The sequence below is a fragment of the Ostrea edulis genome, chromosome 9 (genome assembly GCF_947568905.1).
Source record: "Ostrea edulis chromosome 9, xbOstEdul1.1, whole genome shotgun sequence".
NCBI classification, from domain to species: domain Eukaryota; kingdom Metazoa; phylum Mollusca; class Bivalvia; order Ostreida; family Ostreidae; genus Ostrea; species Ostrea edulis.
Genome location: NC_079172.1, coordinates 27,382,767 through 27,397,255, shown reverse-complemented (window position 1 = coordinate 27,397,255; position 14,489 = coordinate 27,382,767). Strand labels below are relative to the sequence as shown.

Below are 14,489 nucleotides of genomic sequence, written 5' to 3'. Positions count from 1 at the left end.
TTTGTGCTTGTTTTTTAAAGGTCACCTGAGCTGAGAGCTGGAATTAGCTTTTCTGGTTTAAGTCTTGATTGTCAGTCTATATATCAACTTTTCACATGGACTTTTTGTGAAAAACATCTGCGCAGATTTCATCCAATCTTGCAACAAGACATTGTTGGGTAAAGGGGATTCCATTTTTTTTTTCAAATAGAAGGGAAGATGATAAAGAATCGGGGTTACACATGATTTTAAAAAATCTTTTTCTCAAAGAACTAGAAAATCATAAAACTTGTAAGATAACTTCCTTATATAATGAAGATCAAATTCTTTTTTGAACACGAGCCCTGGGCCCAGACAGAGCCACAAGGGTACAGCTAGCATGCTAATATGCAATTTCCGAGATATCAGCTCTTTTGTGATGGAGAAACGTTCAGTATTCTGTTGAATGCTTCGGTGGGTACATGATGTACAGTATAGACTGGTTACGTAAGCAAACAATAAAAGTTCTGAATGCTTAATTTTATTAATATCAGCCGTTGGTCTACGTTAAACTGTCCATATTAAGAATAATTTGTTTGAATTATTATTTATTTTCTCTACAACACAAGTGATACCTTTTATCAAAAAATTACGGTGATTATCTAATATTTTTGTTTGAGCAATTTTATTATCAAATACTCAAACTTATGAAATTTATGTATCCCTGCAATTCGGGTGGTTGTATGACTGACATCTGGTTATCATCCTTTAGGCAATACATGAATGTAGCAATAAGCATTTGTACCCACTGCGTGAATACGAAAACATATTTTGCGCCTCACCTTGCACAAGAGTTTGACAAAGGGAAATAACTATTGGGCAATTCACAAATTGCATATTATAGGTAAACATACTCCTGTAGTGTATAAAGTTTGTTCACAGTATGGAGTCACTCAATAAGTTGTTTCTCTTATCAGATTTTTTTTTCTACCTGGATTGCAAGCAGTGACTTTAAGAGCTGTTGAAGCGTTAGATCCTGGGACGTGTTCTTTTAAACTTAAATGCCCTCAAAAGCCCCAAAACTGATGAAAGGCTTTACATATGATATAATATATGCAACATTAACATGATATGGCCAATTTCGACCCATCCTAGTCAAAACCCTGGGGTTGCAAAATTCACAATTTTGGTACATATACATCCCTTTCCTAAATATGCATTTAGTTTTAAACTATCAGCAAACTTACACAAATGATAAAAACAATAATCATTATAACTTTGGCTCCACCCAATTATTATAGATTCCATAGCCCTTGGGGCTAGTGATTCCAACAATTAGGTGACCAGTAAGGCCTGTGGGCCTCTTTATGCACACTGTAGACTGACTTAGAACTGATATGACTATAGAATGCTTTCCTGAATTTTGACCTAAAGTCAGTTGTCAAAGCTAAAGTACAGGGCAGGCTACTTTAAGGAATCCATGGAATATTGCCCATCTTCATGACCTTTATGTTGACAGTCATTTCAAAATGTTCAATAATAATGTAAAATTCAAATCGTACAAAGTAGGAGTACTGGTCCCATTATAGAAGACCTAGTTACTCCAGGCAAATTTCTTCCATAGATACAAATCCTAGTTTTGAACCGTTTCAGTACACTTTGCATGTTTCTAATGCCAGGTTTAAACTGGATTTAAACTAAAACTTGTGTACTATTTCTTTCCAAACCAGTACATGCACTACATCAAACCACAGCAGTTTATAGTTTACTGATGCAGTTCAGTCAGTTTACAACACAACATGCCTAAAAACATGGCGATGGTAGCTTGCTTTATTGTAGTCTGCATGATGCAATTAGGACATCAAGTTGAACATTAATAAATGTTGCAGTCCACCAGTGTTATATTTTTATGTTTAAGTGTTTCTATGCCAAATTTGCCAGGTAAACTGAAGAATTATGAAATTATATGCTACAGTGTACCATTTTCTGCAAATAAACTATCTTTAAAATCACGAATTTAATTTAACAATTTTTAAACCTAAACTAGTTTACTTGCAACAATATTCACCCACCAAAACTCACTGGTATAAATACATGGATATTCTGAAGGTCTACGATAAAGACCACAGTGGATTCATTTCTAATATGCCAAGCAAATTCTGGGTCTCTATCTCAGCATGAAGTTTTTGTAATTTCTTTGCATGTACTCATTATGGTTTATAAAAATTGCTTATGATTGCAAACCTTATTTATGCACATAATAAGTTCAAATATATCTTTTATCTCAATTTATTCAGTTGTCATGCAGTTATACAAAATGTCCTTGTTAAAATCTAAGAATATAAATGCACAACTCCCATTTACAACTGAATCAACAAGCCAAAACTTTTTATAAATGTTCACCATTCCTGAAAAAAAGAAGGAAAAAATTGTCCACCATGAAGCTTAATACCTTCAATTAACAGAGGCCCATAACATGGCTTTGTAAAGCTTTGAGATACATCTACTCTATATAAAGGAAGGCAACTCATGATTTTGGAGTCTGTGCCATTTTTAAGTTCAAAAGATACACAACCTATTTTTGTAGTAACTATATTAAAATCTGACACATGACATATCACATTTTCTTTCAGATAAAAAAAAAAATAATTGTACCTTGTACAGCAAGTACTAATGACTTCATAAAACAAAAAAGAAACAATTGTCAATACCATGTATATTTCATAAGTGACAACCCACCAGATTCACTCAACATATTCACCAATATAACAAGTACATGGCCATTTTACAATAAAAACTGACCCGTTTCTCCAAAGTAAATTTTGTCTCCATGCCTTTTAAAATAATAACTAGGTGAAAATATGCAAATCAGTACAATGTATTGTCAACTTGGACTTGACACATTCTTTTCAAGAAGTTCACTTGCACTTCAGATGAATTAACACAGATATACAAGTAAATTTTTTTTTTTTTTGCCAAGACTTCATAATAAAACTGTATATTCTGCGTATTGACATCTCTTTAATTCTAATTAACTCTGAAATACATGCACTGGAGAAAATGAAACAAGGTAAGCATTATTAGACATCTCCGAGTACACAGCACAGAAATGGTACAAAACAAAACAAAAAAATAGGAATATTCCAGAGCACCGATTTTCATGCCCATTTTCGGTCAAGGTTTACAAGATTTTGTGAGAAAAAATACATGGATTTTCACAAGAAATAAATTTTTACATCAGTCATAACCAAACATTGGAGGTGTCAATATTAAACCAGAAAACTTTTTATTTACAGACATTTTGAAACTATATAATATGAAAAAGACTGATGTTGAGGTTGTAAAGACGGTACAGTACATGTACTTGAATACATTGCAATGATTGTAAAGCCAGTTTAAGCCACTAATTCAAACAAAACAATTTAAAACATACATTCATTGCAGATGTTCTCTTAAAATCTTAATGAACTTTATCAAGTGACCATGCTGATAGGAGTCAAGATCAACACGCCACAGTATATATCACAACACTCATGTGAATCTTGAAACTGTGCTTGTATTTTCACAGAATTAAAATTGTTCCTTTTTCCTAATGTATTAAATTTCTGACAATGGCATATACTACATATAGTAAATTGTGCATAAAGGTCATGATGCAACCAACAAAACCCTTCATTTTGAACCTTGTTCCATGTTGCACAGGAAGAAAATGTGGCAGATGTAAAGGAAGGTGAACCTCTCTCCCTCTATAACCACCAGACATTAATCAGCATTTCAAAACTTGTAGTCCTAGGTTTTCATTTTCAAATGCAGAGAACCTCAAAAAAAGTTCCTTTAACATTTATAGCACAATCATAAACAGCAATGAAACCTCTTCCTTCTAACAATTTGAGCAAGAAAATGATTTTCTTTCAAACTCACAACAGCACTAAATTCCATAATTGGGATGAAAGAATTACACATATATTACATAATATGGTGGAGGGGTGAAAATTGTGTACATGATAAAAGTTTAAAATCATCTTGAAGTCTATACTGACTAGAGTTATTACATATATATGAAATGGAGGGGTGGGGACTATTGGAACCCTGAATAAGACCATTTACAACTTGGGAGTGATATTAATCTTATACTGCACATTGCTAGTGTTGGTCATTCATTGAATTAATAAATTACATTTGATACACATTTCATAAAACACCTGTTTAATTAATACTATAGCATGTATATGTGTTACAGACAAATCATACACGGATAACCCCCTTCAATAAAAGGAGACAATCTTCTCGGTGAATAATATACATATTACATTCAATATCTAAAATAATTTAAACCAAGTTTGTTTGTTTTTTTAAAATAACAATTTGTGTTGAAAAAATCTCTGGATGTGAATGGAAATGGTACAGAAATGTCAATTCACCTGCTCCTCAAGAGGTGTATAAAAGTTATATACTTAATTAGCACATGTAATTAAGATATGTAATTCCCCCCTGCAATGTGTAATGGAAAAATCACTGGTTCTGTATGATGAATTCTTTTAAGGAGTTCAATTTTTTTTCTTTTAACTATCTATTTTCTTGCAAGTCCCTTCTTTAAAAAGCAGCCCAACATAATATCATTAAAAGCCACTAGAAAGCAAGTTGTCATCAACGATAATGACCTCACAAACCCATTAGTGTTTTTGACCATTAAACACTATTGAAATGCTTTATAATTATTTGAACATGCTTCATCATAACTGAAGTACAAAATATCAAAATCTAAGTATGTACATTGTATACATACTAATTTTGGTACAGTACTCATTCTTAAATAGGTTCTTGAATTTTAATATAAGTACAACCAGCCTAATGGTAAAATAACCTATATGTATGCAACCTTGCAACAGATAAAATTTACCATGTTTACAACTTCAAACTACCTAAAAAGTGTATTCAAATGTGTATATCTATTTTTACAGCCTGGCATCAATCTCACAAAAAACCCCAAAAAATTTTTTTTTTAAATTTGCATTTCGAAACACTTTTTCATTAAAACAAATTCCTATCAACATGACTATATGTACATTAACTCAGAAAATTATTCTGTATCATATGTCTGAAAATGTTTGAAAATGATGGACAGAATAACTTAAAGACAGAAATAAATATAAATGTAAGACAGGCATATATAATCTCATATCAATTACTGTAAGAAACATGTATCGTGTACACATTATCAAAACTCCGCTGGCAGGTTAAACGCTTTGACTAAATACAATTTTTCATTCTCACTCTTGAATATGGGGTGTTTCTTGTAATGTTCGATTAGATCATCTAGGTTTGCAAACTTCTGTTGCCCGATCTGATACAATCCTTCGTCGTTCACCTGTACACGAAAATGTTTGTTTCTCTCAGTCGCCTTCAGCACTACTGTATAATTGCCACCCTGTAAGAAAATTTTACAGTATTGAAAATCGATGCAAATACACGTATTAATTAACTTTATAACTATTATTATAGAGTACAATATTCTAATCATTCAACCATAAACGTGTATGATATTCTAAATAAAGCAAGCTTTGATTTAACTATGTTCACCTCACTCTACATGTTAACTTTCATATACATATATAAATATATCTACATCAGTAATATTTTTTCCACTACTAAGTAAAAAGTCATCAAAATAAGGAACCCAATACAGTTATGCTAGGAATTTCATATACATACAATCAGAAGTCATTGCTTGGTATAAATATATAAATAATCAAGTGCTTGTGGCATTATACAGGCAATGACTCAGTTATTACTCCTACACTATTAATAACTAAATACATGTACATTGTAGTACTTAGCTTCCTAATTATCATACAAATGAAGAGTTGTTTGTATTCAATACTTACTGCTGACTCACTATCCCGTATAATGAAATCCCCATCAGCGGCATACCTTCGTAACAGGTCCTCACACTCTTGTCGTGAAATTTTACCGTAGTACCACTCTTTCTCTGCCAGAGGTCCCGACACCCTGAACTGTTTTCTACTGGTGACCCCGACCACACTGAGATTTGAGGCATTAGAAAGACTGCTGGTCGATTGGGACTGTGGTGTACAGGAGCTAGCATTCGTCTCGCATTCAACATCCAGTTTTTCATCCACTTCAATTATCTGTACATAGTTTCTGGGGATTAACCCCATCTCTCCCTGACTGTTCACAGCCCTCCACCACTCTGGATCATCTGAAGGTTTGAGAATCACTAACCGCTCACCCTTTTCAAAACTGAGTTCTTCTGGATTTTCTGTATGAAAAGCGTACAAAGCGACAACATTTTGATGGTGGTTTGTAGAGTAATCTACCACTGAGTCGTCTTCCAGGGAGGCAGCTGTGGAGTAAACTGTACAGTCATTCTGGTCCGACGGCTCCAAATCCACGTAATTGGAAGGAAACCATCCAGATGTGATATTATCCAACTTTCTACCCTTCCACCATCCGTCAATGGATTTCTCCAACACCGTCACACGTTCTCCTTTGAATAATTCCATCTCATCTGGTCTTTTTGGCGAGTAATTATATTTCACTATTGCAGGTTGTGGATCTACAGCCTGAATGTCACTACTAATGCTATTTTCATCACTTCCAGTGTCCCCATTTCGACTCACAACAGGACTCGTCCCTGTAATTTTTGTATCGCTTTTGTTCCTTCTGGCTAAATTTTTCTTTACTCGACTAAAGAGCTTGGATGCCTTAGAATTGGACCTCTTGACATAATTGGATGGTACATAACCTGATTTATTTCTGGCATTTTGCACTTTCCACCAGTCTCTTGTGTCATCCAGCAAAACCAACTTTTCATGCTTCTTGATGTCTAATTCCTGTGCATTCTCTGCTTTGTAGTCATATTTTGCTACTACTACAACCTGTTCATCCCCCATTGTGACCACAAGGAAGCCTTGATCTAGTCACCCTGAAAAAGAGAAATAATTCTTTTCATCATATGCTCTTTCAAACACACATGTATATAAACATTTGATACACTGTTAAGAACAATATACTCCATGGGAAGCTACAATGAGCACAAGACTCATGTTCACACTTGTCAACTGTAAAACATTTTTCTTATTCTCTCTCTCTCTCTCTATATATATATATATATATATGCATATGTATGTATGAAAATAATTGTCATGTTAGTTATTCAAGAAATTATGTAAAAGTTTAGAAGAAATCTTGCATCCACATCACGCAGTTATACTCTAGTTTAAGAAAATGATATTATGATATGTAAAAACAGCAAAGACCTGCCACTCACAGTGTACATATGTACACAATATCTAAGTTTCAAGATATGAGCTCCCCTGTGTCAGAGGTGCATTCGGAGGGACAAAATAGGCATATACAGTCAGTGAGGAAGAATTGAAATCTGTTTATGAAAACAACTGTAGGAAATGTGTAAAATAGGATCAAAATAAATGTTCTATTAAAAAAAATAAAAAGAAAGCCAATTTGCATGCAATATTCTAGATGTACACTGGACATGCTGGAGTGCAAATGAGCAATGAAATAATACAATAAGTATTTCTTGTGTTTCTTTACCCCCTGAATACTGATTACTTACTTGGTTTGTTATCAACTCATGTGATTAAACTGTGTATAAGAAACTTATTGTAAAATTGTATATAGTTTAATATACACACATTTAGTGAGAGTCCTGTCCCACATTTCAACAAATCTTTTCACATCTTACCAAGTACTAGAGCTCTCTAGAAGAAAATAACTGGGACACATCTAATTTCATTCACATCATAAATTATGTGCTAGCTATCATAAATTATTGTACAGCACTTGTAAAACTGCATGTACATAATATGTTTATCATACTCATATTTACTGCAAAATCATATATTCATACCGTAAGTTCAGTCTATCAGTCTATTTACATGCATTAATTTGTGTGTGTGTATATATATGTGTGTACATGTTAGGTATACTGAATACTATCTTCATTTTATGAAAAATTACCAACATGACACGTTTTGTATAGAATATCAACTGCAGATACAGATGAAACAGAAATTATAAGAGAAGCATTTTAATTTCAATCTAAAGTTGAACTCTGAACATAAAAGATTTTTTTCCAAAGCCATTGAAATTGCAATCCCAGCAGTGTATTTTTACTACGAATTAACAGGACTTAGTGCTTTTCAGATAAGCTTCTGAAAAACATGCTGAAACTCAATCCCTCTAAAAAGAGATTGCTGATAAGTTCAACAGAACAAAAATTAGAATGAAGCTTTAGATACACTGAGAAAATAGATTGAAGAACACTTGTTAACAGCCCTACTGGCTGATGCTGGGGGTTCATGCTAGTCTTTAATGGGGTCGTGTAATCTTTCTCAATAAAAGCTTGGAAAATGTGAGGGAATCGTAATGTACATCAATGAAACACCTCCTATATCTCTGACTGAACACATCTTGTCGAATACACGTTGCCGTCACATCCGGTTTCCACAGACAGCATATAAAAAAAATTGTGCATACATGTATGTGCTGAATTCCATATTTCCATTGATAAAAATACTTTGTTTTTATTTTTCTGTAGACCCTAAATGATGAGGTAAAAATCGATCACTGAACAAGAATAATTGATGTGTTCTTCTGTATATCAGAAGTATATGAAGATAAATTTGACATGAAACATCCCATCTGATCATGCATAAAAAAAAAAAACAGTCTTAGACATCATTGAGTATTTAAGTGTAAATGGCCCTGTGAAAACATTTTGGATTCTCTGTACTAATAATAGACATGTTAAATAAGAGGGACACAGGCCTAATTGGTCACCTGAGTATATTAATTAAAAGCATCACTAGTCCTAAGGGCTATGATTATAATGAAATCTAGAAAAATATTTCTTGTTCTGCATACTTCTAATATATACCCAGTTTGGTTGGTGCTGGAGTCAGAACCTGTACCCAGGTTTACAATTTTGGTAGAGGTCTTCCTCCTCTACATCACTGTGCATCTAGTTTTTCTTACAGATGGCTGTAGAGAAGAAGATTTTTGAAATTTTGTCAAGTTTTGACTGTTTTTGCTCCGCCCCTAAGAACTCAGGGGTGTAGGAATCCTAAAATTTACAATTTATGTACCCATTGTTCCAAAGATGCTTCATACCAAATTTTAAAAGAATTTGAATTATCAAGAAGTTAAAAATATTCAATTGTTAATGCAGAATGATGGCGGATGTTAACCAAATATGCAATACATGTTTACTCAGGTGACCTAAAAATGGCTGAACTATTAAAAATTACACTAAACTGTCAAGGATATAATATTTTTATGGTGTTTAAATACATCACCACCAATAAATGAATATAATTTTTCTTTATATGCATATATAATGTACCAAGTAAGTTGTACCAGTAATGATATAAATGTCCTAAAATATGTTAATTTAGAGAGAGAGAGAGAGAGAGAGAGAGAGAGAGAGAGAGAGAGAGAGATCATATTTTTCTAAAAATATTGATTGTCTGACTGTCTGTTTTTATATCTAAGGTCAACAAATAAAATTCTCTTCCCTTAAGATGAATTTTCAACTAAGGTTTTATTGATATGGAGTGCATCAAAAGTTGGTAAATATCTACTGCAATTTATGTTGAATGTAAAAGAATTGATTCAATTTGTCAACCTTTCCATAATTTACAACAGAGGTTTCAATCAACATTTTTTACACTGTGTAAATTTGAGTTGACATTTAAGACACACATTGCAAAGCCCTGGAAATGAAGTAATCAATTCATTTAGTGTGTTTAGCTCAATCTTTCTGTCTCCATTTTGTTACTTTGGCAATATTGCTGTGTCATATGATATTTAATTTTTCATTATCATCATCATCATTTGTTAAAATCTTATTATCATATGCATTGCAGAAATTATATCATAAAATGAAAGTCATGTCTGCTCATTTTATATAAAGTAAATTAAGTTGGGACAGTTCAGCTTTTTTATAAAGTATAAATTGCCCATATATATTTTACATCTTTTAAAATGAGTGGGGGAAAAACTGTGTCTCCAACTGAAATTATTGTAAAACCAATGGTAAGGTAATGTTACACCATAAAATATAAAGAAATTACACATGAGTTAAATGACATATATAGTCATATCATTTGCTAATTACTAATTACAAAATATTCATTATTAATACCATGAAATACTCATATATATCATATGATAAATACAATGTACATACTTTAATCTTTAAAACAAAATGATTTTAAAATATATTCATTTGAATTGCCAATCAAGTTTAAACATAAAACGAAAGTGTAGTTTTAAAAGATGACACATGACCCAAATCAGCGAATTTGCAAATAATTATGATTTTATTGGCATTTTTTTTTTATATCAGTATATTTCTTAATCATCAACACATTTTAAAATTTATTAAGTTGGATTCCAAAATATAATAGGAATAAAATAAACTTAACATCAATCGATCATTCCAATAAATAGAAATTTTAAAAAATGCTATACAGGGTTCTCATTGAGAGCTGGCACCCAGCGATTTCTTGCCCCTTACTTCGCATCAAATCGCTGCCTACTCCCTTTTGTTAAGATAAAATAGGTCGTGTTATATCACGATTCATTTAATGAAGTACTAATGCGGACAGTTTCTGTTGTTAAGCAAGCCATTTTTACCTCACATAGACTATTGTTCTGGTTTTGTTTTCACTAAGTCCATCCCGATTTTCTATAAAGCAAAAACGAAAGTAGTATGGGTATCACGAAGAAGAATCTGAAGACAAGTTTTTTCATGAAGAAACACAAGCTATAGGTAGCATTCATTGGTAGTTGAATCTTCATTCTTGTTCAGATTTATAATAACCTATCTAATATTACGTAGAACTTTTGAATGCTATTCGATGTATTATTGAAAAGAGAGTGTTAATGCTAACATTGTTACTGTAACATGTAGCGGTCACCCATCCAAGCTCGCTGTTTCTTTATTTGCGTGATCAAGAGCGATACATACTCTACCATATTACTAGAAAAACTAGATCATACATAAGTCTCACTCTGAACCAGTTACATTCTTTTTATGGAATTTTTGTTGGAATTTTGAAGCCTTTTATATAAACAGCTGGTAAAGTAACTAAGCTTCAGGGGATACTACACTGTATCTAGCAAGAGAAGGGTATCAATTTGTCAGGATAAGCCACTTCTACCCAAGTTCTCCTCTTTTATTTCTTTTCATGTATATTTACACATTTTACTAACATTTTACAAATGATTTTAATGCTATATTTAAGTGACAAAAATCAAGGAAATGCCTCCTGTGGCCTTCTAATTTACAAAAAATGTCCGGACCCCCCCCCCCCCCCCCTCCCAAGCAGATCACGCCTTTGGCGCTAACACATTTCTCTTCCTACTTATAAATTTATTGAGAACCCTGGCTATATATGCTCTAAACAGTAAACATGTCATCAAGTGAGTTGCTTATATCTGTTTTATATATATGTCTCTGTCCTTCATAAGCTAATTAATTTTCCTTATCTCCAAGGATTGTTGAAAATTTGTTTGAAAATATTATGAACAATGATGAAAGAGAGGTAGATCATATACACTGAATCATATCGCATCACCTAGAAAAAAAATGTGAGCTATTGTCTATATTTCAACCAAATAAAACCTTTTTGAAAATTCATTCATAAGTCATGAATATGAAACACATTAATTTGCAATGCTATCAAGTACATATGACTGAATGAATGAAACATAAACAGATCCTAGATCATAAGTGTTGTTTTACATGTACAATCAAAAACTATTCTACAATGAAAACATCTGAGACATATGTACCTAATATGTGCAATGACTGAAATACGATAAAACCAGAGGAAAAATTGATTTCGGCCTGAAACAGCTTTAAAAACTATTCAATTATGCATATTGGAGGAATTTCGGGTGACATGCATGTAGATAAAATGTGAACAACCGTGCTCATTACCTGTAACATGTATCAGCTCCCTTGAATGACAAGATAACATTTCATCCGAGTCATCATTCTCCAGATTTTGGCTGATTCTTAAATTGATAGGAATTTGGAATTCGGGGTTCCACTTCCGTCTATGATGCAAAACAATAACAAAAGACAATGCTTACGGATAGCTGCTACACTTTTTCGCGGGTGGGTACACTTTGAACAGTTGTTATCAACAGTATCAATTAAAATGCCTTTCCGTGCATAATATGAGCGCTAAGAATCATAAAAAATGAACAATTTGAACTTATTTCGGAACAACTTATCACAGCCTTCCATTTTGATAAAGTAGTTCCTGTATGACACATCGTGTATTACTACGCAAAGGATGAAAACCCCTTTACCTCTACTATTCTGTTTGAGTATTTCTAAATATATTATATAGTTAACTGCTTTATGTAATGGTTTGAAAAGAATAATTTGCATGCTTCAATTTATTTTACTATTATTGGAACTAAATTTTAATGCTTGGATCCTCAAAGAGAGATAACTCCAAACTTCTTTTAACTAGTGATGTCACCGAGGAGGGGGGGATTGTTACGTACGTACTTTGATTTGAAGCCAACTTGCACCTGTAGACACACTTACTGCTTTTAAATCTGAAAAGGGGGTAGTTGGATAGGTCTAGTATTGGTATACATGTAACAGCTGTGTTATTTTGTAAGATTTTATTTAAAAAGATTATTGTAGTTCGTTCAGACCGCTGTTGATTTTGTGATATCATGTTAACACGGACCATTGTTTATGACCATTATTGCAGTACCCTTCTTAGATGAATTAGTCACATTTAACTTGAAATAGGTTTTTATTAAATTTTTAAGATATAAATTGCATATGTTGATAAATGATAACGCCTTTTAAAAGGCATTATAATGCGAAGTGAAAAGGCGTAGACCTAGCGCTCATCAAAAGTCGCATGACGTAAATAAAAATTTTAGGCGTTATATGATATGATAACAGTTATGATTTAAGACATATACGAGAGACAGACATTCATAACATACATGTATTTAACAAAGTTTTGATTACAATACAAATTAGATTATTGCCCGAATGTACAAAGGCGTTATATTGTGCCTTTGATATGTGATGATGACGATCAGTGATCAATCTCATAACTCCTATAAGGGATACAAAATGGAGAGTTGGGCAAACACGGACCCCTGGATATACCAGAGGTGGGATCAGGTGCGTAGGAGGAGTAGGCATTCCCTGTCGACCGGTCACACCCACCGTGATGCGAAATACGAATTGAAAAGGCGTAATATGGCATAAAAAAAATTCAGGGAAGATAAGGAACCCCTAGGACTATCGTTTTCCGCCCTCAGTATTGGTCTGTGTAGGGTACCACCTGGGTTTCCCAAGGTTGAAGCCACATAAAATGTCAGACTTCCACTAATGACTGAATATGGGGTGAACGAATGAAACAAAACCGTAATCGTTGAAAAGTATGTAGGCAAGATGGGGGACCAGTGATAAGGACTATCGTTTTCCGTCCTCAGTATGGGACTGTAAGGTTATTACCTATTCAGTGTAAAAAAAAAAAAAAAAATGCTAATGACAATTCCACTTGAATGAGTTTAAATATCGTTGAAATTTCTTTGTTGCTATTAAATATAGCTTTTATAAAATTTGATTGTGTCGAACATTCTGCACAATACAATATATAATATTCAATGTACAATGTTTACATGTACATGTATACACCCTTCATTTGCATTATTACACCTTCTCCTCACGTTAATTTTAAAGGGACTGGTTCACGATTTTTGAAAAAAAAAATGTTTTTCATTTTTTATGTTAAAGATTAAAAATATAACTCATTTAATGTTGACAGCCAAAATTTTGACCTTCTGAATGCAAAAATAAAAGCAATATTTTAGCCTTAAATCTGTGTTTATAAACAAAGACTTGAGTCTTTTAATGTATACAAACAAACCAGTGAAATATTAATATTGTAATATATTAAAGCATCTTAATTTTGCAGTCACAAATTTTAACTTTTTGATGACACATTTTACCCAAAGAATGCTTGAAGTGTGAAAGATATAATAAACTTGGATCAATATCCATTTCGTAAACAATAACATACCCAAATCTTTGTTTACAAAACAAATAATAAACTCTCTAAAATGAGCTTCTGTGATAATGTATAACCTTAAAGGACACAACGTATGTTTTTAAACTTTTTCATTTTTTCAGCAAAATTAATTCTTTTTATGCCTAAAACTACTTTAAATGTGTTTTAAATGAAATATTTTGCGTAGTTTTCGAGTTTGAAAGCGATGAAATTCAAATCTTGCGATATGCATATTTTCTTTCGCTAGTTTACTCGCCATTATGTGTGACGTCATATGCACCCTCGGGTTTGAAAACATCTAATAGCCATTTCATAAACAGATTTGATTTAATCGACAAAAAACCAATTATCACGGTAACGGCTTGTAAATAATAATACATTAAGATGTTTTGTGCCATGCTCGGGTGTACTATTTGTCGGTAGAAAGGA

At 32.7% G+C, this 14,489-nt stretch overlaps 1 protein-coding gene across 4 annotated transcripts; it reads right to left on the bottom strand.

Annotated features, from left to right (window-relative positions):
• Positions 1 to 2,231: 2,231 nt before the first annotated feature.
• LOC125658315 (cytoplasmic protein NCK2-like) lies at positions 2,232 to 13,527 on the bottom strand. 4 transcript variants are annotated; one of them, XM_056150017.1, is made up of 5 exons: positions 11,948 to 13,527; positions 10,639 to 10,690; positions 8,866 to 8,982; positions 5,844 to 6,904; positions 2,232 to 5,386 (listed from the first exon to the last, which is right to left on the bottom strand). In XM_056150017.1, the coding sequence occupies exons 4-5, from the start codon at positions 6,870 to 6,872 to the stop codon at positions 5,177 to 5,179; spliced, it is 1,239 nt and encodes a 412-aa protein (XP_056005992.1). In that variant the 5' UTR covers positions 6,873 to 6,904; positions 8,866 to 8,982; positions 10,639 to 10,690; positions 11,948 to 13,527; the 3' UTR covers positions 2,232 to 5,176. The 4 variants fall into 4 exon arrangements, with proteins under 4 accessions (XP_056005992.1, XP_056005993.1, XP_048745496.2 ...); XM_056150018.1 differs by having other exon boundaries at positions 8,879 to 8,982; XM_048889539.2 differs by lacking the exon at positions 8,866 to 8,982.
• Positions 13,528 to 14,489: the final 962 nt, after the last annotated feature.

Coding starts and splice junctions, on each gene's coding strand:
- LOC125658315 (XM_056150017.1), bottom strand. CDS start 6,872: ATGGGGGATGAACAGGTTGTAGTAGTAGCAAAATATGACTACAAAGCA. Junction 5,387..5,843: donor TACGGGATAGTGAGTCAGCA/GTAAGTATTGAA, acceptor ATTTTCTTACAG/GGTGGCAATTATACAGTAGT.